Here is a 27,035-nt window from a genome sequence, read left to right as displayed (position 1 = left end):
GCGAGATGGTGGGAGAGACAGCGGGCCTGCGGAGGCTGAGGCAGGCGTGACTCTAGCACAGACTCTAGCATGGCCTGCAGGGCCCTACACCTTCTGGCCCTCGTGACACTGCTCGCGGGGTCTGCTCTTTCGTCCAAGGTAAGTCTGGTAACTCTCCCGAAGTGTAATCTGTAGTCTGTATTGGGTCATCTTCTACAGTGGCTTTGGGGTTATCTTGTACTGATATAGCGTTATGTATTAGTTATCATAGCCTCCTAGTCGTCTGCCAAAGTATCGAGTATTGTTCTGGTGTGGGATATAAAAAACAAATCAACGTATGAAAAATATCATGAATTAATTAAACAAAATTAAAAAAGCTTACCAAAAGTTCTGCTCATGCAATAATCTTTGATATTTCAATATTTAAATATCAATAACACGTGTCTTTTGATATTTTTAGTTGTAAATCTATAACGTGCAAGTTTGCACATGATCCCTGATTCAAAGATAATAATATGATATTTTTTATAAACATTGCATTCACTACAATAACGGTTTTATTCTGGGAATGTACAGAATAGATGATCATCAAAAAATTTACTACACTATAGGAACACGAGAGCGGCAATTTTCAATTCACATAAAAATTCAGTTTGGACGTAAATTTCTACAATTTTGGGGGAGAAATTGGTATTATGTCAAACAATGGTGGGATTTAAATTAGATTTTTGTGTCATGATAAAACCATTTACAGGAAGGTTCACATGTGTAGGAAACTGCGCTTAACATGTTTAAATAACTTTTTAACGTTATAACAATCCTAATAATGCATATATTGTTTTATAAGTTAAAAACCGATCACCTTTTTCGAAATAAAAATTATTCTATTCCAGAGTCCGTTTTTTTAATATCAATGTTGTACAAATATTTCCCTTTTTCAGGTAAATGTTGTATAAAACGTATCATCAGCCTACTGCAATTACCCACACTACATAGCACTTACAGGGAATTTCTGCATATCTTCAACGAACATAATCCCCGGTGTATAAAACCACTTCCCCTCCGTTCAAAATGCTATATATGTATATGTATATATATATATATATATATATATATATATATATATATATATATATATATATATATATATATTTATTCATGCTATTTATCGCAGATTGTGGAAATGACAATTGCCCCCAAAACGCGCAAACAAGTTTATGTTTTATACACAACTTTATCTTCTATCTATTCCGACTAATTTCGTTCACCAGCTTAGTAAACAATTCCGTTCCATTATAACGACCTTTCAAACTTTAAAAGATTCACAACTCCGTTATTTATGAAGCATGAAGCTAGAGAACAAAATAAAATGTGATCTGGAAGGCTTACAAAATTTCTAAAAAATTGTGTTGTGGACAATGTTTTTGTGTATCTCATAGAATTTGAGTTTATTGAGTGCATTTAAATCACTTGAGAATAAAGTAATTACATTTCGGTTATCACAAAATCTACGTACTTCCTCCTATTATCCGGGAGGACTGTTTAGATTCAAGAAAGGAAACTCATTGCATTTCATCTGAAATAGTCGCTGTAGAATTGCTGTACGATTATTGTAACCTTTTATAGTCTAACACAAGAAATGGGACAACATGAGTCCCAAAAAACCACTCCTCCCCGTTCATAATTTTAATATATATAGTTATTCATGTTATTTATTACAGATTGTGGAAATAATAATTGCCCCAAAACGCCCAAACAAGTTTATATGTTGTACACAAATTTATCTTATATCTATTCCGGCTAATTTCGTTGGCCAGCTAGAGAGAGAACAAAATAAACTGTGTTCCGGAATGCTTACAAAATTTCTAAAAATGTGTGTTATGGACAACGATATTGTATCTCATAGAATTTGAGATATTGAGTGCATTTAAATCACTTGAGAATAAAGTAATTACATTTCGGTTATCACAAAATCTACGTACTTCCTCTTATTAGCCGGAAGGACAATTTAAAATCACAAAAGGAAACTTAAATGATCTACATCAGTCGTAATAGAATTGCTCTACGATTATTTTATAGTCTAACACAAGAAATAACAACATGTAAATCATGTATTGTTATTACAGGCTACATGTTTGTCGGGTCGAGCCTGAGTGAGCTGCAAACATTTCTGGCCTAACACGAGCAGAGCACACTTGTCACGCTGTTCTCTGTGTCCGCTGGCCACTTGGCGTTATTGTCGTTATTAATTTGGTAAATGAGTCCAACTGGCCTCTGAATGAAGTAATTAACATACTGTTCAGCCGGCCTGCGGTTTCGTTATCAAAATAGGTCACTCGCCTCGTTAGTATTAACGCCTATTAATCGAGAGCTTTCAGAATGAAAACAGACTTTAATACCAAAATAGGTCGCGACTTCTCGTGGAATCAAACTATCTTCATTTGTGATAAAATATTTAATTAAGGTAGTTTATTTAATAGTGAAAATTCGTAAAAATCTTGAAAATAAAATAATAAATGTTATAATATAAATGTTAATTTTGAAACTGTTATATTGAAGCTAAAACCATCCCCAATTTCTTTTGATAAAATAATTCCTTAAGTAATAAAAATGTATACAAGAAAAATAAGATTCTGTTGCATGGATGTTATTCTTCCAATATAAAAATATAATTAATAGTTTACAAAGTTGAAAATGCATTTATTATATTAGAGAATAACTACAGACCCATGAAAATAACAATTATATAGACTACACTTAGAAATTTCCAAGAATTTGGGGTCTGAAAGAAAAACGTCCAAGAATTCGTAAAACCCCTCACGAATCTATTTGCACCTCTTCGTAGCCTAAACTTAAATTTCAAAATTATAAAAACGCAGTGCATATAGTGCGAGTACTCCAGCGTCATTTTCATAGTTCGTTATTTGTTCCACGACTATCTTCTGTAGGATCATGATTCCATCTGTTAATATAAAAATTCGTCCCAATTTCTCGGTTCTAAGTCGCGTCCTTTGGAGGGGAGTGTACTATATGTAATTTCACAGTTTCTTGGAAAAAAAACACATTGATACATTTATTGATGGATGAATAACAGCTCATATTGGGAACTTACATATTTAACCAATTGGATTGATCTCCCAACTGTCTTTGTTTTTATTTCATCCATATATGTCTTTACTTCCTCTTCGGAAACAGTAGTAAAACTAAATTCTTCATCAAATTATTTTTTCCACGTGTCTTGTAAAAATATAAAACATTTTTATAAACTTTTGCATTGCACTCAACGATATTTAAAGTCGGCAATGAAATTGGATACGGGGTTATGGATATAGATTTTCAGAGCTTGATAAGGTTCTATTTTTATAAAAAAATACCAAAATACTTTGGGATTCACTGATGAGGACTACCATCTGCAAAACAATACTTCCTAAACTTTCCATAACAATCCATTTGTATCTGTTTTTTGTTGATCAGTGTTCCTCTTCTTTGATCTGTTCTCTAATAATTGTTTTTCGATCTGTTCTTAAATTTACTCAAAACTTATTATTACTTTATTTTTGTGAGAGTGAAAATTGTTTATCGTATACTCTTTTTACCTTCTCAATAGTAGCTAATTTACATTGTTCAGTACACAAAACATTTGTCAGTTTGGCTGCAATATGAATTACATCACGATAGAATGACGAAATCTCTGCAAGTGACGTATTTTGGATTGGTCTCTTTCTCAAATTTAATTAAACAATGTTTAAGTTTATGAACTGAGATGTGCATCTGTCTGTGATCAAGGATAATTGAGGAATCTATGACACCATGTATCTCGACATGGTATCTCAATGTAATTTGGCAAATAAAAGTATCCTTATTGGTTCTTGAACAACGTAATTATTAAAGTTCGTTTCTCCTAAGTCTGCATAAATATTTGCTTGCGGCAAAGTTAGATCTCCAAGCCAAAATACTGACTTGATTTTGACCGCAACTAAGTCTATAGCAGTCCACCAGTAGGGTTCACTTCTGGCTGATTTATACCTTCAAGTTGAACCTACCACTGGGAATAGCAAAAACTGATGTGTCACTTAAATCTGGGCAAGCTTATGGATGTCTATGAGCGGCACATCACTAACCGCAAATTTCGATATTCTGGGGTGCAGGTTTAATTCGATAGGTCTAGTGCGGGAGATGACTGTTGGAGTTGGTGGGATTCGTTCCCTAAGTGTCAAAGGTTCTAGTTAGCCAAAACACAAGGTTCTGCCACCCCTTGCTTGCTTTGACTGGAGAGCTGTTTCAGAGAGCTAGCTTCCCCTTCTTCCGAGGGGACATGACTTGAGATTAGTGGCCTAAATTCTTCCTCATGGATCTCGACAGGAGACGACCCCTACACCCAACCTTACCCATCCAGAATATCCTGTCACTCCGGAAGTAGCGCAAAGGTAGGGTAAATATATATATATATATATATATATATATATATATATATATATATATATATATATATATATATATATATAAAGTTTTAAATATTAACAAGAAGATAAAAATACACAAAGGCCTTCAACATTCACGAATTGGGAGATGTTTTATTGTACCATTACAAAGCCTTTACATACGTGTCTCAAAACTACATTCCAAAACCTAGTTAAGGATGAGGCAAAAGAAAATGTTCCTGCAAACTTGAGAAGTAGCCCGCTTTGTTTGTATGTTTTCTTAAAAGTAACCAATAAATTATTCGTGGTTATTTACACTAAACACTAGATACACGCTAATAAACTGTTAAATTTACAATATTGCAATTGTCTATAGCTATTTGCATTAAGAAATCATAACTTTGTGCTAAATATGGCATATTACATGTGTATGTAAATGGTTGTTTGGTCAATTTCAAAATGGCATATATTTTGTATTTAGATTAACATTTTATGAAAAATATCACAACTAAAACGTAAATAAAACAAAAATGTATTATAAAGGCAAACAATTTAGTATTTCACTAAGCCTTTATAAAAACATAGGCTCTAAATATTGTTATGTTGTTTTATTATTGGCCTTGAGCATGCATGTGCTCTGGCTGTCTTGATTAACGATGTTAAACAGCAAACACTTTTACGTTGCTATTATTAGTGTCACATAGTTATGTAAGATGTCTTAGTTTTAAAATCCTTAAAATGAATCATAACGCTTCTTAGTTTTTTTAATATCTTTTATTGGTTATTTAGAAAAATTCAAACCCTTTTGTACACTTATTAATTACTAAAATGGTATAGATTTTACAAGAAAAGGTAAAAGATGTTTAAATAGGGTATTAATCATATCTTTAAAATAAGACATCGTCCTTTTCATGCTACATACAAAAGTAAAGGAGTAAAACATTTTCAACTTTAATATAGTTCTATCTTGTTCAAAAAAGTCGTTTTCTCCAGCTGAGTTGTAAATTTACGAAAAAGATTATAAAAAATTAACTATCACGACTCTAGTGTCGATTTAACACGAGCATTGAAATTAGCGCCACTTCGCTTGCAGAGTGTTAAAAATATAATTTTAAGTTATTTTTAGATTACTATAAGAAAACAGGCGTTTTGCCAGGTATCATTGTTTTTTTTTCTATGTAGGCCTACAGCTGTTTCAGAGCAAATTGGCGCCTAATTCGTTAAAGTTTGCAACTTCAGAACCAATAATTATAAGTTTTTATGTTTGTAAAAAAAAAAACAGATTTGAATGACGCTAACATTCGCAAAAAAATAAATTTATAGCTTAACTGTTTATCAGCTATGACATATTTTAATGTTAAGTAAAAGAACCCCCATTAAGCTTGAGCAATCGTTTAATATCTATCTTTGTTATCGGAATACTATTTTTGCTTACAGAAACTTCTTACCTTGAACGAAGGACCCATATCTTTAGAATTGTGGAACATAGTTTGGGGACACCATATATAGTACGATTTGGTTAACTAATATATGAATACCCACGCAGTTATGAAATAACTATTTTATGGAATATTTCGTATTACACATGCAACCTAATGGCCCACAATTTGACAGTATTTGAACAGCTGTTATTTAAATCAGCTGTTATTGTAACTAAAATGTAACACTGAAACTGATTATTGAATCTTTAACATGTAATAAATGTAAACATAACCAAATTAACAGGTTTGTAAGATCAGTTTGCAATTGATAATGTTATTGAAAATTCATTATAAAAACAGACATTTCAAATAAGAAAAATTAAACATCCACCATTTTAAAAATATTAAAACTGATTTGAAATTTTTTCAGATATAATACATTCTGACATAGATCCGTTTACCAAGTTTGGTATCATTCGTAAAGATAACAACAAAGATAAAATTGTTTTGATAACAAAACCAAAATGGCGTATGGTTACTAAACAAAGTTGGAAAAAAATTATTCTTCATTTTTAGGTTAGAATCACACGTAAAATCTGAATTGCATACCAGCCCAACATTTTTGTTACACCCTGTAGAATGAAGATGGCATTCCTTCTAATTGTCATTACTAGCTCATTTTCAAGATTTTACTATTTTCACTTAGTGGCAAATGATGTGAACGCCTCATAATAATTAGGTAATGATGTTGCACTCTATAATGTCGGAAGTATAATAATTTAAACATTGTAAATAATCAGTGATGTAACGAGAACTTGGATTTGGGGGGAATGAATCTGATTGAAAAGCACACCACAATGGTGGGTATGGAATAAATCTAATCTGAATAAATTAGTTCAGTAAAGGTAAACATTTAACTCCTGTATTCCAACCGAATTGGATTGCTGATGGATAGACGTGCAATTGTTTACAATTTTAGAGCTTTTAGATGTCATTCCCTCACATCCCCTCCCTAGTTACGTCACTGTAAACAGTTGCTATATCAAGTTAAATAGTAGGCACTTCGTATTAGTAGAAAGTGTCGGTTGAAAACTAGACAGAGTTTGAAGTAGAAACATTTTCAGCAACTCTAACCTAAAACGGAGTCCAACTAAAGGACAAGGCAGGGTACTCTGGAATGAAGGGACTCAATTTTACATTAATAAATCAGAAAAATTATACATTACATACAAACAAAAATCTGAAATTTTTGAGCGTTTATGTGGTTGAGAAAATGGTAAGGGCAATCAAACTAACTAGTTCAACTAAAAGAAACTCAAGCCTAAAATAAATAAAATTAATTAAATATTGTGTTATGCCCACATAATCTCAAACCCGATATTGCAGAAGTGTAGAGAAAAGCTAGAAAAAAGGTAAAACAGCTGTCCAGTGTCCAGTGAGATGTCTGTGACCGCCACTGACTGCAGCAGACGCCAGTTGACCTCTGACCCTCGGCCTTGCTCACAGTAACACTGGCTGGTGTTCCGCTTTTTGTTCCTTACGTCACGTGTAGTCTACAACACAACAACACGTGTCTGTCTGTCTAGAAACCATACTGCAATCATCTGGCCGACAGACCTGGTTTCATTTAATTAAAACAAACAAAACTAATTCCATCCTCTATTTACATTGCTGTAACTATTGTGTCGCGTTTTAATTTTGTCGGAAACGAAAGCAAGTTTTATCCGTACTTTGGTATTATACGGAGGTCACGATATCCCTACCTACTATTTGTTATTGCGGTATATAAGTAGGTAAATTCTTACGTAAGTATTATTATAGGTATGGAGTGTCCCACGAAGAGTTTTAAACGTTTGATTTGATATTACTTGCCCATTTGTGCACCGAACATCCTCAAACTCTACACAATTCATTAAGTAGGTTTTAAAAATATTCTGTGACAGTTTCAGCTCTGTAGCAATTCTTGAAACAAAATGATGAACCTCGTGGGACACTCGGTTTATATAAAAGTTAAAGTTAACCTTTACGAGCGCTGACATGATCTGAGCTTGAATTTAGATACTATCTCGAGGGATGCGTTCCTTTTTCGCCAGAAGTGCGGAGTGGTGCCGGGGGCGCCATCAAAGCCCGCACTGATGACCTGGGGCATTTCCGATCGGTGCTTTCCGACTTCAGTTCACGTGCCAGATCGACCAACTTTTCCGACGCCAGATCACCAAATTCAAGTTCAGATCGCGTGAGCGCTCGTAAAGGTTAACTTTAACTTTGGTACTACTAGTAACATATTTATGATTACCTAATATAAATTTGCTTATATCGCGTAGTAGATAGGAACAGAGTGGCCTCCATATAACACCTAAGTACCGATTTACCATTCCAGCCGCCCGCAAGAAAGTTCCGTACAGTCAAACCTCACCATTTTGGCCCATTCACAAAACTGTCCTGGAGAAAACCCAGACACGAACTTGTTATATTCGACATTGCTTTGAAAATCATAAGATGCAGAATAAGTATTTATAATTAAGTATGTATTTTGGATATATATTTTAAAGTGGTCATCCGTTATGATGGGAAAAACCATTACACCACAGAGCCCTTATTTTTTACGATTCAATTATTTTGTATTTGGCCGTATCTGTCACACATGCGTTTAAATAACCAAACTAACATAAAAATGATCGGAAGGCCAAATCCCTGTCAAACGACTTTTATTTTACATTAAATCTGTATGAATGGCAATAGCCTTATTTAATTTCAATAAACATTGAATCACAAAAAGTACTTGCTCCGTCGGGACTCGGTCCCGGATCTCTCACTTACCGGGTGAATGCGCTTATGTGTCAGAATCGGCCAAATACAAAATAATTGAATCGGAAAAAGTAAGGGCTCTGTGGTGTGATGGTAGCACATTCACCCGGCAAGTGAGAGATCCGGGTGACTTTTTGAATGAACTTGCACTTTCGCAATCTCTTATTTTTTCAGGAAGGCTGTTGAACAATTTGGGTTTAAGATATTGAATTAATGTTTTAAATATGCTAGTCCGGAACACAGGTATGACAAGATTACCCTGTGTATAGTTTCAAATCTGTGTGTATAAATTGGAAAGATTATTGAAAGTGAACAGGCAGACTGAATATATGCGAATAGAAGGTAGAATGATCAGGCTCTCGGCAAGGAAAACATCTCGACAGCTGTCACGACTTCCCAGCCCACAGATGATTCGAATTTCCCGCTTCTGTAATTTTAAACACTTTCAAGTGAAGATTTAGCAGCGGTTCCCCAGACTTTTTGCTGTATCTTAAAAGACTAAAAGTAGTTGAAGTATACAACCAGCAAAATGTTTTTGTCAAGGAAGGTGGATAAGTACCTCAAAAATAGACAGCAGCTGAGTTTGGAGCAAAGAACGCGTATGTGATGGTTCCAATTTATAAATTTGAGTCATTGTGCTAAGGCATAGTAGGTTAATGGTATCATTGTGCAAAGGCAATAGGTTATAGTAGAAAGCAATTTCCCAGTGGCCTACTAACAAACTTGAGACATCTCAGTTTGTTATGATTGAGTGACCTGATTTACGGGTGACGCTTAACTATGAAATTGGGAAGGAAACGGAAGTGAGGTTAATCTAGCGTCACCGCCGCGCCTTACATAGCTCTCTCTCACTGTAGCGCGCGCTGCTGTGCAGATTGCGGAACTAAACTGACATGGCTCATGGATTCAACGTGCAAAACCAATACATTAATAGCTGTTAGTAACTTAGTAAACTCATATCTAAACCGTTTTGTTACTTTAAAAGCGTGAATAAATTTCAAAGAATTGAATTAAAAACTTATTTTATGAATTCTTCATTTTTGCCTCATAAGAACATTGTTAAACCTCACGCACTTATTTTGGCCATAGGAATATGGAAGATGTCTCATTTTAAAGATATACGCTGTTTAGAGTCTTCAATATTCTTATAGGATTTTCGGAATAATCGTTTAAATGCTCAAAAGGTGTACTCTTTGCAAAAAAACAATGAAAATGTGTTTAAATGCGTATTAACTACACATTTAAAACGAGTCATCAAAATTTCTAACAGTGCAAGTACCTACAACAAGGTCTGGGATCTTTTTCTGAATAGCCGAGAAATCTATTAAAAACAGTAAATAGCATTTGGATGCATATTGATTTTATCTTTAAAATATGACATCTCCCATAATCCAAAGACTTAAAATAAACGCAAATCTGCTTGAGGTTTAACATTGTTCTTATAAGGAAAAACTCCGGTCATTTTATTACAGCTGGCTCTTAAGATCCTAACCTACGTTTCACCCTGCTCTCCCTAATAGGTTAAATTTAATTGATACTAAATATTATATATAATTCCTGTCTGCCGGAGGCAGTGACTTGATGAAAATGTATCATTCAGATAGCTATTTGTTATCTATTGCGATCTCTCTATTATCTAACCTAAATTTGTGATAACCTTATCATGTTATTAGATGGATTTCGTATAAATCGGCTGGAAAAGGTGCAAAACAACTAACAAAGGTCTTATTAAGTCCAGTTATATTATTTACAATACACTTTTATTGAAAGTATCCATATACGAATAGGAAAAATAAAATAATAAATTAATAACCTATTTACTGTAAATGTTGAAAAGATGTCAACGTTTTTGCATACTAAAATTACGTCTTGAACTTGTTAAATGTGTTAAATGATTGAGTCTCCAAGTTAAGGCTCTTCAAAGTCAATAAATTCTAAATTAACTTTGCACATATTAAATAATGTGCCTTGAAATTATTATATTTGTTTCATTTTTTTTATTTTTTTTTTTAATCATAGCCAACTATTATGGGTTTCATTGTGTTTTTGATCATAACACATTTTAAAAACATGATCTGGACTTAAATTTTGAAAAAAATGTATTAATGACAAAAGGATATGATTTACAATTAATTTGTAATATATTGGTTTTCAATAAAATTGTTATATTTATTTAGAGTAGGTAGTTCATTCATTTTTGAGGTTTTATTTAAAAATCTGTAAGAATAAATTCTACAGAGGAGACTGAACATCAGCTAAATTTACACCATATTCTAATCATTTGTACAAAGCTTAATACAATATAAAAATAGTAAATAGGATTATCAATGTATTATTATTAAATAAATATGAATTTCAAAAACAATTTGCTTCCAGTTAGAAAGTAATTTAGTAATAAATGTTGTAATTTCTATTGTTAAATTTTGTTTCAGCATGTGTTTCTGGGAGAAAGAGAGCAGTTGGAAGTGGACCCAGACCAGAGGACAGCTTTACTATCAGCTGACCAGGAGCCCAGGATACTGCTAGACTATGCTGTGGTGAGACATTACTTCACCAATTACATGCTCCCATCTGTATGCCAGTTACTGAAACAACTTTTCTGTTTTAGTCTACAGTGTTTACTGATGAACAGAATATCCAAGCAATGGTGGGAGGGGGGAGGAAGGAATAGGAGAGGACACATTTTTCTCTTCTTCTGAAGTTTCTCAAAGAAATATCATCTGTGTGAAATTTAAATAGGATTTTTGTAAAACCCATCAAAAAATTGCTCCAGTCTACATAAATTTTTAAAATAATAGCTTGCCCTATATTTGATTCTTTCTCTTAAGTAGAAATATAATAATAGTCTGTGTATTCTGCACAAACCCAATTAACCTAATATATTAATTATACCAAATAAATGTTAAACAACAAATTTGATCTCGTTTCACTAACAAAATAAAAATATAAAATGCAGTATGAAATAGAGCTCAATGCTATATTGTATTTCCAGTACAGTATCATGGATCTGGAGATGCATTCCATGGTTAACGCACATTTTGACTATAAAAAGTATTATTATTAGTCAATTATTAATTGAACCAAATTACTTTGATCACATCAAATTCAGTTGAACAAGAATCTATAGTGTATTTTGCATTTGTATTTGTAAGCTGAACAGAAATTTTTACAAAATCGTTTCACCAACGACTATGGTTACAAAACTGTTTCTAGTGGTCTTTACTTATTGATCATAACAATTAACTGATGAAGGTTATAACATTATTTAACTTTACTAGCATTATAAGAGGCAAACATATGGTAAAAGGGAGTAACAATAAGACAGGATGGGAATTATACAGGAAAGGCACTGGTACTCATTCAACTCCCATGTGTGGGAAACTCCCAGACCCTCCTCCCACAGTATCACGGTAATCTTGCTCCAAATAGTAAATTCCTTATAACTACCTTAGAGTGGCAATATTCTTAAAGTTAGACAAGAGGCCCTGCTCTGAGACAACCAGATTCTCCATTTGGTGATTGTGCATGATAAAAACGTAGTGTTATTGGAATCAATATATTACTTTTGAGCAAAAGCCTCATCCAGTGACTAGTTTTTTATCGTTTTTTATGTGAAAAACACTTGGGCTATCAACACCCTTGGTAAGACACAACTATTCGTTCGTTGGTAGTGTCAGGCTGCTATATAAAAGTATTATACTCGAAGAAAAGATAAGACAAGCCAAGAATGTAAACAAAACTTTATGATAGATTGTACAAACAGTTTACATATTTTATTATATTTTTTAAATCGAATTGGTTATAAAGTGGCCAACTCAATAGAAATAACAATCAATTACAATAACAATTCAACGACAAACTAGATAAAATCTAACTAAACAATTTAACCGATAAATAATTTGATATAATTTTTAAGGAAATGGTTTTAAAAGGGGTCAACTCAATAAAAAATAAATATCTATAATAGAAAACTAAAAGCTAGATAATGATTAACAACCAATAAGTTAATTTAAATTGAATAATAACAAGGTAATAGGTGAGTTTTCTTGATAGATGGTCACATCACGGTGAATGCTGGAACACCAATATTGGCACCTCACTGTCTCTTATTGGCATATGTGGTCTTATTTTCACCCGAAAACCAATAACACATATTTTGTCACCTCTTTAGCAGACCATATCAAGCTTACGACACCATTCATCAATTTTAAACAATGTATGAAACTGTAAAATATCAGAGGTGCTGTCTTGCTGACAGTTCTATACCAAACTGTATATTGGAATCCCAAATCACATCAATCAGCATTCCAAAACGATCTAATACTCTACATATAGAAACTGAGCACTTTCCTGAGTAATAATGTCTACCCCCTCCCCATCACATAGAACTTTTTCAGATTCCATACTCGCTTTGGCCTTTATTGGAAAAAATGTCTTCTCATCAACAACAGACATTCAGACCAATCTTATTTCTTAGGCAGATTGGATAATCAGACTCTTCAAGAAATGTGGCGATCTGTACAGCCTCACTTAATTAAAGGTGATTTGGAGGAGAAGCACTCGCTGAAGAGATCCAAACCCCCGAACATAGCATTACTTTTTTCATGCAGAGGCCTGCACATATTTTCCACATGAAAATTGCAATATTTTTCAAAAAGTACGATTACAGATACCTGCTCAGAGTTTGGAATACTGTGTTAGGACACAGGGCTTAAAAAATAGAGTAGAACGTTAATAAATTTATCAATTTGTGGTTTTGTTGAAAATCATTTAATTTTTTTATGATAAAAAATTATCTATGGTTTTCAAGATGATTCTATAACTAATATTTTTGATTTTAACTATTTTTATAAGCTGCTTTGTGCTCAATACACAACAATACAAAAATAAATTGTATAGTATTGTTCTTGTTATACAAAGAATGGTGCAACATGAAGAGAAATCATGTCACAGCACTTGTTGATTAAAAGGTCAATGAATGCCTCTTCTCCAATAGTTGTCTGGTAGTGTGTAGACAAAGCCAAGTGGTTGTAATGTACGGTGATGAATGGTGGCAGATGGTGAGGCTGACCGCACTGCCATCAGCTGATCTGCCACACAAGCTTGCACTTGTTAGCAGTTCTCATGCCGGCTGCTGGCGGGCCTCCCACATCTGCTAGCAGAACTGAGTCCATTATTCACTGTTCTCCACTGAGTTCTGAATTGTTCTCAAAGAGTTCAAAATCCACCTAAATTAAATCTTAACTGTAAATACATATGGTACATAAATGCAAGTAAAAATCTTATATTATTATGTAAAATAGTTAAAATTTATGTAAACATAAATGTTGTTCTTCTGCAATAAAGAAGGTTTGCCTATAACTCCATTAATAATTAAATTCAGAATATATAAAAATAAATTTTTTTCCATAATACCATTGGTTCACTCAATAGCCCCCTTGGTTAAATCACTTTTAAATAAAAGACAAATTTATCAATAAATTATTATTTTATTCTCTCTAACAACACAGGTTTCAACAGTTTGTTATGATAATAGTGAAGTCCTTAAAACACAGACTTCCTTAAAACTTAGCTTCCAGATTTCTATTTAGAGATCATTGACTCACTGATTGTAATGAGGTGACCTTGAGTGTAACCCAGTAAGAATAATATTTTATTTTTGGTATTTTTATTTTATTCAGTTAAACTAAGAGCTTCCATGAGGGCCGTGTTGACTGTCATTCAAAGCTTGAAAAGGAAGGTTATATTTAAGTTATTATGTAACGTAGATCAAACCAAAAAAGTGTTTTAGAAATCTCATAATTTAAAATAATGTTTATTCTTACATGGATTTTGATATCTCATAAGGTTTTCGGATCGTGACCATTTAAAATTTTGAGTTACGTTGTGGAAATAATGGTGACCACGAATTAATTGACGTAATTTTTAGCCAAGTCAACAAAACTTGGTAGTAAGACAGTACTTATTCACTGCTTGAATAAGTTCATTAGCTAGTCTCAAACAATAAAAGGTTTCAAGATGGTGGCCATTCGCATTTGACTTTTTACAACATTGTTAAGCAATTTCAGTCAACATTTGTTCTTACTCATTTTTTGATAACTCATGAGGCCATTTTTGAAATGGCAGTCATTCAAAAATTTGAGAAATATACAATAATTGTATTGATATAATGAATGCAATATAATTTTGTATCGATTGTAACTAAATCAATTCCATGTTTTTACAAAGAAATGTAAATACTTATAACAATTTTTGTCTTGTAAGGTTTTAAGATGATGGAGTTTCTGAATATTTTAAAGTGTTTCAAGTACATCAATATGCCGACATTGAGATCTCTCTCATGTCAGTGTTGAGTAAATTACAATGTGTCTTCAATTTTATATTTCAATGTGACAACCACAACTTAAATCTACCTTTCCTCCAATGAAACCGGAAGAGAAATTTTTAACCCATTTTGACCTCCATAAAAATCAGCATGGCTGATGGTTTATTTCAATTAGTAAAAATTCCCCTGTTGATCACATGAAAACCTAAATTGTGTGTTGCTTGTACGAGTACGATGCATATTGTCTCTCAGCCCTAGATCTCTTAACATTCTGGGCCATAAAATATTTATTTAATTGGAGATACTTGTGTATACATTAGCTATTTTTACCAGTACCTTAAATGTACACTTTTACAATATTTGATTAAGAGGTAATAAATATCTACTTTTAACACATTTTTGAGTTAAAAAATTAAAACACAATGTCTATGATGCAGAAATATTTATTACATTAAAATGCAAAGCTAATAAAGTTTCTGCACTTATGTAGGGGATCAAAGCTTACAAGGACCCGACAGTCAGACGATGTTACATAGAGAGGCTAGATGGTTCCACAATTCACAGACAACACAGAAAAGTTGTGGGAAGGCAAGAATACGTAGTCGGCCAAAACTTCACTAAATATGAGGTGAGTATATTTCTAGGTAGGGAGCTAAACTGAAAAATTATATTTCACCTAGTACAGTTGGAAAATTTTAAAATGAATAACATCTACTTCACTTGAATAATAATATTAGAATTAAATAAATTAATCAATTGATTTCCATTAATAAAACTTAAAAACAATTTACCATTTTTATACTAAACTTATTACAAAACACATCTTTTTGTATTATAATATTAAATTGCTATTAAAATTTGATTGTTTACCAAGTCTATATGCTGTGCAGGACATTGTTTGTGTGTCTATAAAGTAGTTTACAAATCCTTTCAAATGTAAATTGATCCTATTGTATCCTAAAATGTATGCATAAAGTGTCAAACATTTATTTACCATGCAGACGTAAAAGATGTTTTTCTGAAAATTTCTTTGTCATCACTGAAATCAAATCTTGTCACAGCTTTTAACATTGAATATTCGCTCTATTATTTTATTTTTTACTCTATGAATAAAATGTCACATGCTCAAATCACATAGGCAGTTTATTTACAAATTTATTTATTCTGAAATTTTCTCGTTGCCATCATGGTTACCCATAAGACCAATGTAAAAGTGATTTATTGGCTAACGCTCAGCCAAATCCCATGAAGTGACATACGCCATCATCATCAGTGTTGCTCATATAGAAATTAAGCTTCGTGCAAAATGTTACGTCTGTAGGAAATTTTATTTTTGAGATATCGTGCAGACAAACAGGCAGATGAAATTTTTCCAGCCTCTTCGCTAAAGCTCAGCCAATAATTTACTATTACAACCAGTAACCTGTTTACTGTAAACTGAGACTGAAGGATAAAATGTAAAACAAAATCATGTACAGTTTCTCAGAATTGCTGGACTCCAAGTAGTCAACTTCTGCCGAGGAACCCAAGTCCACATCTTCGAGTATAAAACTCTACAGTCTCTCGACGTGGACCTTGTGTCCAACGAGATACCAGACGACAGACGAAATGAGCACATCAGAAGAAGACGACAGGTCAACGGCTACTCTCGGCCTCGAAGGTACCGAGGACAGACCCAGACACAGTATGTTGCGTTCAACAAGGAGGGATCCGGAGACAAAACCGGCACTGCAGAAGCTGTGGCTCAACCAGACTTGTCTAGAGCAACTGTCAGTAAGTACTGAGCTTTAGTCAATAATGTCACAGTATATTTAGCATTGCAGTGGGAAGGTGAGTATAGAACAACTCCCCTCTCACCCGTGTATATAGAAGATCCGGACTCATGCCTAGTACCACAAATTTGTACTATCACTTTGATTCTGTCTCATTACCCAAATATTTAGACAATGTTCTTTTGATATAAATATTCATACATATATTACACTTGTCCTTTGGTTTTAATTTTTAATTTTTATGTGTTGGTATACAATTTTTAAATACAGTATTACAACTAAAATAATTTCTTTATGTTACATAGTTAGAAAAAAATTCACACATTTTATTCTTTTGTATTAGTTGTTGCTATCACATAACATGGTCCTTATTGACATGCTGTTATAAGTAGGGCTAAGAATTATAATGTTTTACGGACAAGATAAATAAATACTAGAATCCATAACCTTTTTGATTTAATTAGCAATATTTCCTTATTACTTTCTCTATTTTGAAAAAGCACAAGGCACAAACTTGAATAAGAGGCCTTATTAATTTGACATAAGGTAACCTTGCTAGCATGTTAAGCTATTAATATGTTTAGTGTTTATTAATTAATTTTATAAATAATATTATTTGTAATACATCAGATTATTTTATTATAAAGCCTTAATTTTTTTACAATTTTATATTGTTAGTAGCAGAGCTTAGATATATGGCCATTTATACCATTTTATGTTATTTGCTGAGAAAAATGTATGTTTATTACAGTAGATGGTTTCTTTAGTCTTTGTACCTCGTAATAATAAGTTATCTACACAATTATGCAAAAATCTAATGAAGTCTATCTGTGTGTGGTACTCAATCAATGTAAACACTACTGGACAGATAGTATTTAAATTTTCCATCAATATTCTTAGGACATCAATCTTCTATTTCAAAACTCCCTCTGCACTTCGCCTTATTGGTCTTGAAAACTCGCTTAACACTCCAATATCCTTTATATTTATGGACTTATATTTATCAGCAGATAGTAAATGTGTTTTTAATCACTTGTCAAAGTCCAGAATAATAAGTAAAATAATTCATTTATACACGTTTAAACAGGCAATAGTACATGTTTGTTGTTATTTATTTTTCAAAACCAGATTCACTTTACAAATGTCATGTTATAATGCACACTATTTTCTTTGTTCGGGTTCGCTTTATTGGGACTTTAATCAACTACAACAAAATGCTATCATTCATCAAATCACAAGAGTATTCACTGAAAAGCTAAGGACTACGACTTTAGTCCACCTTTAGACTTGAGATTTTAACATACTGATCTAAAATAGTACATGGAGATATTCAATGAAATATTGTGGAGAAATTTGAACGGTACTTATAAAAACCATTATAGAAAAGTCTCACTCTTCGACTGCAGGGCCCCTTCCTTAAACTTAAATCAAAAATGAAGTAAGAGATTGGAATATCTTTCAGTGACTATCACTTATCTTAGGATTGTTCCATTTGGATGTCATTTAAAAAGAATTTATCCTCATAAAGTTCCTGTTTTTCAAAATGAAATTGCATGCGAGGCCGTGGGTAACTGCTAGTATTGTATAGAAATAATTAAATTGAAACCCAAAACAGTTTAACAATTAAGGAACATGTCTGCAGTTAAAAATTTGCAGAGTAATTAGTCTTTTCTAGAATAAATATTGTAATGATTAGTTTTAAATTAAACCAATGTGGTTGGTGCTGATGCTAACTTTGACACTCCAAATGAGTTGACGAGGGCACTGCGATGTAAGAGTGTGTAGAATAATAGTAATATTTTTGTATTGACTTAATATGGATTTTCCTCTGCTATTGTCCTCTTTATGTCAAATTGTGTCAGAATGAAAATTTTTTAAATAATTCAAGAAACATGATAGGACACTTATTTTTAAATTTAAATTAAAATAATCACAAAGGTACAAGGAAGTCTACGAAATATAATACATAATTCTGTTTTGTAAATACTGAACAATTTTAGTTTCAGCCCAATTAAAAACAAATGTTTGTTCATTACTACGAGTAATTATTGGAGATAAATATTTTTACTGGGAATGTTTTGTAAATGCCTTTTCTTTAATATTTTAAACAGACAAAACTGTTCATAACAGCCTTTTTAGCTGAAATATCAGTGTGAATTATAATAAATAAATAAATAAAAATACCTTTATTTACAAGCATTTCTTAGTTCATATACTGTATATCAAAACTACTCAAGTCATCAGTGGCATCAAATTAATACTAAATAAAAATATGATTAAAACTTCTTAAATGAACTAAAGGCTAAATAAATAATTACAATATAGTTGCTCACTTAAAATTTATATAACAAAAACTATACAATAAACTAATAGCTTAACCATATTCGTTGTCAACAATTAAAATTTCCTTAAGTTTTTGTTTATGGCCTACAACTATATTTGCCAGGCTATTAAAATTAAGTAATAAATTCTGCAAAGAATTATAGACCGTTTATTTTTTGGTGACAACTGAATAGTATCGGGAAACTATATTGGCAGTTTAGGCCTTGGTAAGTAGCTGATTTCTCTCCGTATGTTATTTTTTTCTTCTAGAATTCTGGTAATAAAACATTGTAAGTTGTGTACTTTTCCTCTAGGCCAATCGCTGAAATGGAATTTGATCTCTTGATTTAATTCGGGATTATTCCTTAAAAACCAGTGTCAGAACAGAGTTCCAGCACAATTACATCACCATTAATAATGGTTCTTAAGTACTGATTGGAAAGTATTGGCTCTTCAAATGAAAATGTTTTATTATGAAAATTCTGACATTTGAAATCTAGGACCTAATTACAATTTTCTACGAAATATTACTGAATAATGGTTAGTGTTCAGGTTAGTATTGATAGCTAAATTAACATTTATTTTTCAGGTGGTTCACATGGAATGGGCCAGGCTCAAAGCCAATCTGGTTCTGGAGGTTGCGAGGAATGCTATGGAGGAGTTTATGGGCCACAAACTGTACAGACTGGTGGGATGTACCCAAGTTACATCCCAGGATATCCAACAGGTCTCGGTGGTGGAAGACCCGGCATTGTAGGGCCAGGAGGATACCCTGGTGCAGGAATTCCAGGTGCAGGTATTCCTGGAGCAGGAGTGCCTGGAATAGGAGACAGAACTGCTGGAGGAATACCAGGGGTCACAGGTCAAGGAACATATCCAGGGGCAAGAGTACCAGGAATAGGATTGCCAGGTGCAGAAATGCCAGGAAGATATCCTGGGGCAGGAGTTGGAACACCTGGTACGGCAGGGATTCCAGGAGTGGGAATACCAGGTGCAGGCAGTCCTGGAACTTATCCCAGTGCAGGAATTCCAGGAGTAGGAATTCCAGGAACAGCAGTGTCAGGTGGATATCCAGGAGTGGGAGTACCAGGAACAGGAGTACCTGGAGCAGGAATACCTGGAGGAGGGCCACCTGGTTCATATCCAGGAGCAGGATTTCCAGCCATTTATCCCGGAGGAATACCAAGTACTTATCCAGGAGCTGGAGTGCCAGGAGTACATCCAATAGGGCCACCAGGAGGATATCCAGGAGCGACAATACCAGGAACTTATCCAGGAGCTGGAGATTCAGGACTGCATCCAATAGGACCACCTGCAGCTGGAACTCCAGGAGGATTTCCAGGAACAGGAATACCAGGAAGTTACCCAGGAACACCAGGAGCAGGAGTTCCAGGAGGATACCCCGGAGTTGGAGTGCCAGGAGTACACCCTATAGGACCACCTACACCTGGAACTCCAGGTGGATATCCGGGAATAGGTGTACCAGGAACTCATCCAGGACAACCGGGAGCTGGAGTTCCAGGATATCCAGGACAACCGGGAGCTGGAGTTCCAGGATATCCAGGAGCTGGAGTACCAGGAGGATATCCAGGAGCTGGAGTACCAGGAGGCTATCCCGGAACGGGAGTTCCAGGAGCTCAACCAATAGGACCACCTGGAGGAGGAATTCCCGGAAGGGCCCCCGGAACATATCCAGGAATTGGTGTACCAGGGACTTACCCCGGAGGTGGTGTACCAGGTGCTTACCCAGGGGCTGGAGTGCCAGGAGTACACCCAATAGGACCACCTGGAACTGGTGTTCAAGGAGGATATCCAGGGACAGGAGTACCAGGTTATCCAGGAGCAGGAAAACCAGGTGTAGGTATACCAGGAACAGGATTACCTGGAGGATATCCAGGAGTAGGAGTGCCTGGAACATACCCTGGAACAGTGCCAGGTTACCCTGCAGGAGGTATACCAGGTGCTTACCCAGGAGCTGGAGTACCAGGTTATCCAGGAGCAGGAAAACCAGGTGTAGGATTACCTGGAGGATATCCGGGATCAGGAATACCAGGAGGCTATCCAGGAACTGGAGTACCAGGAGGTGGAGTACCTGGAGGCTACCCAGGAGGTGGAGTACCTGGAGGCTACCCAGGAGCTGGAGTTCCTGGAGGCTACCCAGGAGCTGGAGTACCTGGAGGCTATCCAGGAACTGGAGTACCAGGAGGCCATCCAGGAACTGGAGTACCAGGAAGCTACCAGGAAGCTATCCAGGACTGGAGTACCAGGAGGTGGAGTACCTGGAAGCTATCCAGGAGCTGGAGTGCCTGGAGGATATCCTGGAGCGGGAGTGCCTGGAATAGGATCATATCCAGGAGTAGGAATCCCAGGAGGTTATCCAGGAGCTGGAGTACCAGGAGGCTATCCAGGAACTGGAGTACCAGGAGGCTATCCAGGAACTGGAGTACCAGGAGGCTATCCAGGAACTGGAGTACCAGGAGGCTATCCAGGAACTGGAGTACCAGGAGGTGGAGTACCTGTAGGCTACCCAGGAGGCTACCCAGGAGCTGGAGTACCTGGGGGCTATCCAGGAGCTGGAGTACCTGGAGGCTATCCAGGAGCTGGAGTACCTGGGGGCTATCCAGGAGCTGGAGTTCCTGGAGGCTATCCAGGAGCTGGAGTACCTGGAGGCTATCCCGGAGCTGGAGTGCCTGGAGGATATCCTGGAGTGGGAGTGCCTGGAACAGGAACATATCCAGGAATAGGTATCCCAGGAGGTTATCCAGGAACAGGTGAAGGAGTATATCCAGGTGGTCCACAAACTAATAGATTTCCATCTGGTGTGGGAACAGGAACTGGTACAGGGATTGGTGTAGGCACAGGTGTTGGTATGGGCACAGGGACTGGTGTCGGTGTAGGTACCGGAACTGGTGTCGGTTTAGGTACCGGAACTGGTATAGGTACAGGGGTAGGTTTGGGGGGTGAGTACATTCCAGGAAGTGGAGCCGTTGGAGGTGCATTTGGTGGAGATTCCCAAGCACAGACTAGCATTCAGTATGAAGGAAAGGAAACTAAATTGGGTGCTTCTTCCCAAGGCAAAATAGGGGATGGAGTAGCACAAGCCCAAGTATCAGGAACATATTCAGGTACTGGAGTATTTTCAGCTCAAGCACAAACTAGTGATAAGGATAAGGGTGCTCAAAGTCAAATTGATGGGGGTGATCTTGGAGCCACAAGCAATGCTCAAGGACGTGCAGGAAGTAGCTTGTCTCAAGCACAAGTACAACTTGGAAGTGAAAATGGAGCTACTATAGCCGAATCTCAAAGTTCAGGTCTTAATTTTGGAACAAATACTCAGGTACAAGCAGGAACCAAAGGTGGATTAGCAGATGCTCAATCAAGAGGCCAGGGAAGTACACAAAGTCAAGCTCAAATAGGTTTCTCCCCCTACCAAAAAGGAAATAGTCCTGAACAAGAATCTGTTTACAGAGGTGGAGGTAGTGCATCATCACAAACTAGTTCACTTTCAGGACAATCACAGACCCAAATACAAGGTTCATTTAAATATGGAGTGTCTTATTCTGGAGCTGCCCAAGCTGGATCAGGAGTATCTGGAATGGTATTCCCAAAACTTAATTTGACGAATGGGCAGACAATTTATAATTTTTCAGATCCAAGTAGCAGAAAAGGACCCATTTCTAGTGACCCAAATGAAAACTCAAGAATAGCTGAAGAGTCTCAGTCTCTACCTGATCCACTTCTGAGTTCACAGCCAAATCCAAATGTATTAGATTCAAGCAACCAACAAGAAAATTCTCAGAGCTACTATCCTAGTGAAGGATTTCAAAGACGAGAGAACAACCAATTTAATTATAACACTGGTAGCTTATCACAGCCTTCACCTTCTCAGACTTTAGATGAAAATCTTGAAGAAGATGAAGAGGACTATGATGATGATTATGAAGATGAAGAAGATTTTGATATCTCTCCTAGTCAAATGTCATCTCGTGCTGGAGTCCATACAACACCAAAACCAACGCCTTCACCGACAGTTTCTCCCAGTCAGACACAACATGTCATTTTCGGTTCTAATGTCCCTCATGGAGCTAAAGTTATTCGAGATTCTGTCCAGGCTGGGGATGTCTTCCAGCCTGGACAACAGATTCCAGGCTCTGGAGGATACACCGTTCCTTCAGGGTTTAGAGGAAAGGTTAAGTCAGTAGCCGGTGACACAACAGAAGCTGCAGCATCTGATGGCGGTCAAGCTCAAACTCAGACAGTACTGCTCACTCCTGGATCTGGAAATATCACTTACATCGACAAGACCAAATCCAAACAAGAGCTACTTGGACGAGAGAGCTACTACAATAAAAGGTATCCCTCTCCCATTCAGCAGCAGAACAACAATTATAATTATGGAAGATATGGTGAGAACCCCTACAGGAATAGTTATGGTACTCGGTCATTGGTGAGGAACTACCAACCTCCGAATAAGAACTATGATAGTTTTGTAACTGTGTCTAATAGTGAAACAGGAGAGTTGAATGGTGACAGAGTAGATCCCAAAAAGAAAGTTACCCATACCTACTACACAAAATCCTCCACATGTGGATATTTTACTTTTACTTGTAATGCCATTCACGGATCTAATGGGAGAACAAAAATCTGTAAGCCCAACCCTCCAACTTATGCTGATGGAACTCCTTGTGGTTATTGAGCTGAATATATTTTTTATTTTTCCCATGAGACATATAAATGTGTAATAACCAATTGTACTGATCATTAAAATTACATTAGATCTCAATAAAACTGCCAATTGAAAAAGGTTGCTTCCACACATTTCTTTGGTAAAATTTCCACTTTTTTATATTTGTAATTAATAATAGTCAATGAAGCAAACAGTGTAAGGATAATCTGGTTTTAGTGATAACGATTATTACAAAAAGGAATTAAATATCATGAACGGTAAAACATTTTGGGTTTTTTCACATTCCTAGTAAGTAACTGTTTATTACTCGTTTTTTTATGTACCATCTCAGTTAACAAACAGTAAAGTATTGTAAATATTGGTAATTTTTCTTGTAGATAGTCCTGATTTAAATAAATACTAAATTAAAAATCTTGTGGTTACTTACACAAAAATAAAAGTACTGTATTATAAACATAATTATTAATTATTTATACATCCCCAGACGGGTACGTTAATATTTTCTTGGAAGTGTTCATCAAAGTTTCTTTTTCTTCATGTAAATGCAGAATACTATACATAAATAAAAAACAAAAATGTATGATTAGCAAGTTTTTTTTAAAACTAGAAAAGTAGAGAGTATTCATATTCATATTTTGTCATATTTTAATTTTGACTACCTTTAAGAAATTAAGCATATTCTAGTTAATAATGTTCTTTACAGAACAAATCTAAAATCTTTATTTTAAGGCTTTTGTAAAATTTTATACTTAAAGTGTTCATTTTTGTAGGTTTAAAATATGATTAAGATTTAAAAGTATTTATTCTCGTTAAGTCATTTGTGTTTTAAGAGAATTCCTAAATGTATTGTGAATGTAAATAATGTACTTTAACACATTACTATAATTGACATTAATTTTTAGATGTGTTTATTAAATTATAATAAACGTGATTTTATTTATAGTAAACAATATTTTGGTTGGTCCTTTATTTCAATCCATAAAAGTACTCAGACCGGTTTTTTTTGGAATATTTTACCAGGGCCAAGCCACACATCTATTTGAAGGGACTGTGTCTACAGACGGCGGTGGCGGGACATGACGGGGTCCGGCCAAATATCTTTTCCAGGGCACACCAAATCTGAGTACGGCCCTCATAATACTCATATAACAGTTGTTAAGAACTTTACTGCTGTTACATTATCCAATTCTAATATTCAATTTGGTAGAGGTGATTTTACTTATTACATATGTCAAATATATCTGTCACCAGCATACTGTTTTATTGAGTTTTAAGATGGTGGATGTTCACATTTGTGAAAACTCTGTTCAACTAAGTCTCTACAATAGAGAAAAAAAATTTTAGACGATTATAAAAATTGTGTATATTTTTGATCTTGTAAGGGTTAGAAGAAGACCATTTTAAGTTGAGAGACAATACTATATCCAGACTGAAGGCTTACTATTAGAAAAATTAAGTATTAAATAATCCAAAATCACTCAACAATTTCTGCTTCAATACGTTTTTGTTTCAGGATAGAGAAAATTCAAATTTTATAGAAAAATAGCGTCTCAGCCATTGAGTTGTTTAGTAACTACATTATTTTATACAAATTACTCTTCAAATGAATTGATGTGCATAATTTAAAATCTCCATATCATATAAATCTTTCTTCAAACAATATAAAAATGGATTTTGTATACTGTAAAGAAAGATATACAAGTCATTTACCATAAAAAAGATTCATTGCAATAATACAAGAACATAATCAGTCAAACATCTGATATGATAATTATTTTGCCACTTAGGCAATCAGAACCATTGGGAGTTAGTAAGTCTCTAACTAACTTCCAAAATCACTATTGGCCATCTGAGAGTTCATAGAAGGGCATTCCAAAAGTTTTGGGATATGGGCAAACTGCATATTATTGTTATTATAACTACACTATAATAATTGCATGCAAAATAAGTGTGCAAAGACAATATTACCAGATTGTCTATTAGTACTCAAAAGCAGAATGGTTTCATCAGCATGTGTTTCATATATATATATATATATATATATATTTTATATATATTATATACTTTATGTATATGTTGTTAGTGTTATATTAGGGCTCGTGTGTGCTTGGGAATGAGAGAGGATTGCATGACAGTACGTTGTGTGTGTTAGTGAGGGAGGGAGGGAGTGAGTGAGTGATTGTGTGTGTGTGTGTGTGTGTGACATTCTATTTATGCGGTGATTGGTGCTGATTTGTTAATAAAATACCAATATTATATCATTTGTTTATATCAGTATAAATAATCTGTGTATAGTGCACTTATTAGGCAAGCACTTATACTTATACAAACTGTATAGAAGTTTGTAATAATGAGTGTTATTGTATTATTTTATAGTTTAATGTATATTCCATTTCTAAGTAGTTTCTAAATTGATAATTATGAGTTCAGAAAAAATATAGGTCGCAAAAACATAGCGGATCGGTGGGAGGCTACTAAATAAATGGAGTCACCTAACGACTTAGATATTTCTAGTACTGTTGAATGTCTAGAGTTTGAAAATAGTTTTGATTTTAAACTTTTTTTTTTTTGATAATTTAAATAACGTAAATTTAAAAATTTTCCATTTGAATATAAGAAGTTATTCAAAAAAATATTGATAGTTTATTGGTTTATTTGGAATCACTCAACAGAGATATTGATATTATCGTTTTAACCGAGGCCTGGGTTGGTGGACGACATGATCGTGTCGCATCTCGACGGTTATGAGGTAGTGAAGACTACAAGAAAAAGAAATCGTAACGATGGTACTCTTGTCTATGTGAAGAGGTCCTTATCTGTCGTGTCCGCTGAGGTAGCAATGGGTGATGGGTTTTACGTTTGATTTTGTTTTTTATGGTAGGAGATACCACTGCTTCATGTTGTAACTGCTTTATACAGAACACATGAACAGTGACACTGACCTATTTATTAACGGACTGGAACGGTATTATAGTAGTACAAACAAAGAATAAAACGTATATCTTTTTAGGTGACATAAATTTAAACTTACTGAACACTGATATGTATGCAGAGCGTTACCTTAACATTTTGACAGAAACTGGTTTTGTGAGTTGTATAAATATACCCACACGTGTGTGACGGGTGACAGGGGACAGTGGCTCGTGTATTGACCATATATTTGTTAATCATGATAATTTCCATAACATTCGGACAGCTGTCTCACACACAGGCATTACGGATCACTACAGCACTGCGCTGGAGATACAGTTCAGTGCTTCAGGAGTTAGGGTGCAACAGACAAATAAATAGCTATATAGA

At 34.8% G+C, this 27,035-nt stretch overlaps 1 protein-coding gene across 1 annotated transcript; it reads left to right on the top strand.

The window, feature by feature from the left end:
- Positions 1 to 24,687, top strand: LOC124357991 (uncharacterized PE-PGRS family protein PE_PGRS54-like). The gene is given in 6 exon segments (XM_046810179.1): positions 1 to 138; positions 11,062 to 11,166; positions 15,445 to 15,582; positions 16,433 to 16,727; positions 19,638 to 21,286; positions 21,288 to 24,687. Coding segments are annotated over 6 exon segments (4,713 nt in total). The 5' UTR covers positions 1 to 69; the 3' UTR covers positions 23,745 to 24,687.
- The last annotated feature ends 2,348 nt before the right edge of the window (positions 24,688 to 27,035 follow it).

The sequence above is a fragment of the Homalodisca vitripennis genome, chromosome 1 (genome assembly GCF_021130785.1).
Source record: "Homalodisca vitripennis isolate AUS2020 chromosome 1, UT_GWSS_2.1, whole genome shotgun sequence".
Taxonomy (NCBI): Eukaryota; Metazoa; Arthropoda; class Insecta; order Hemiptera; family Cicadellidae; genus Homalodisca; species Homalodisca vitripennis.
Note: the sequence above shows the minus strand (reverse complement) of the source record. Positions and strands in the feature narration are given on the sequence as shown.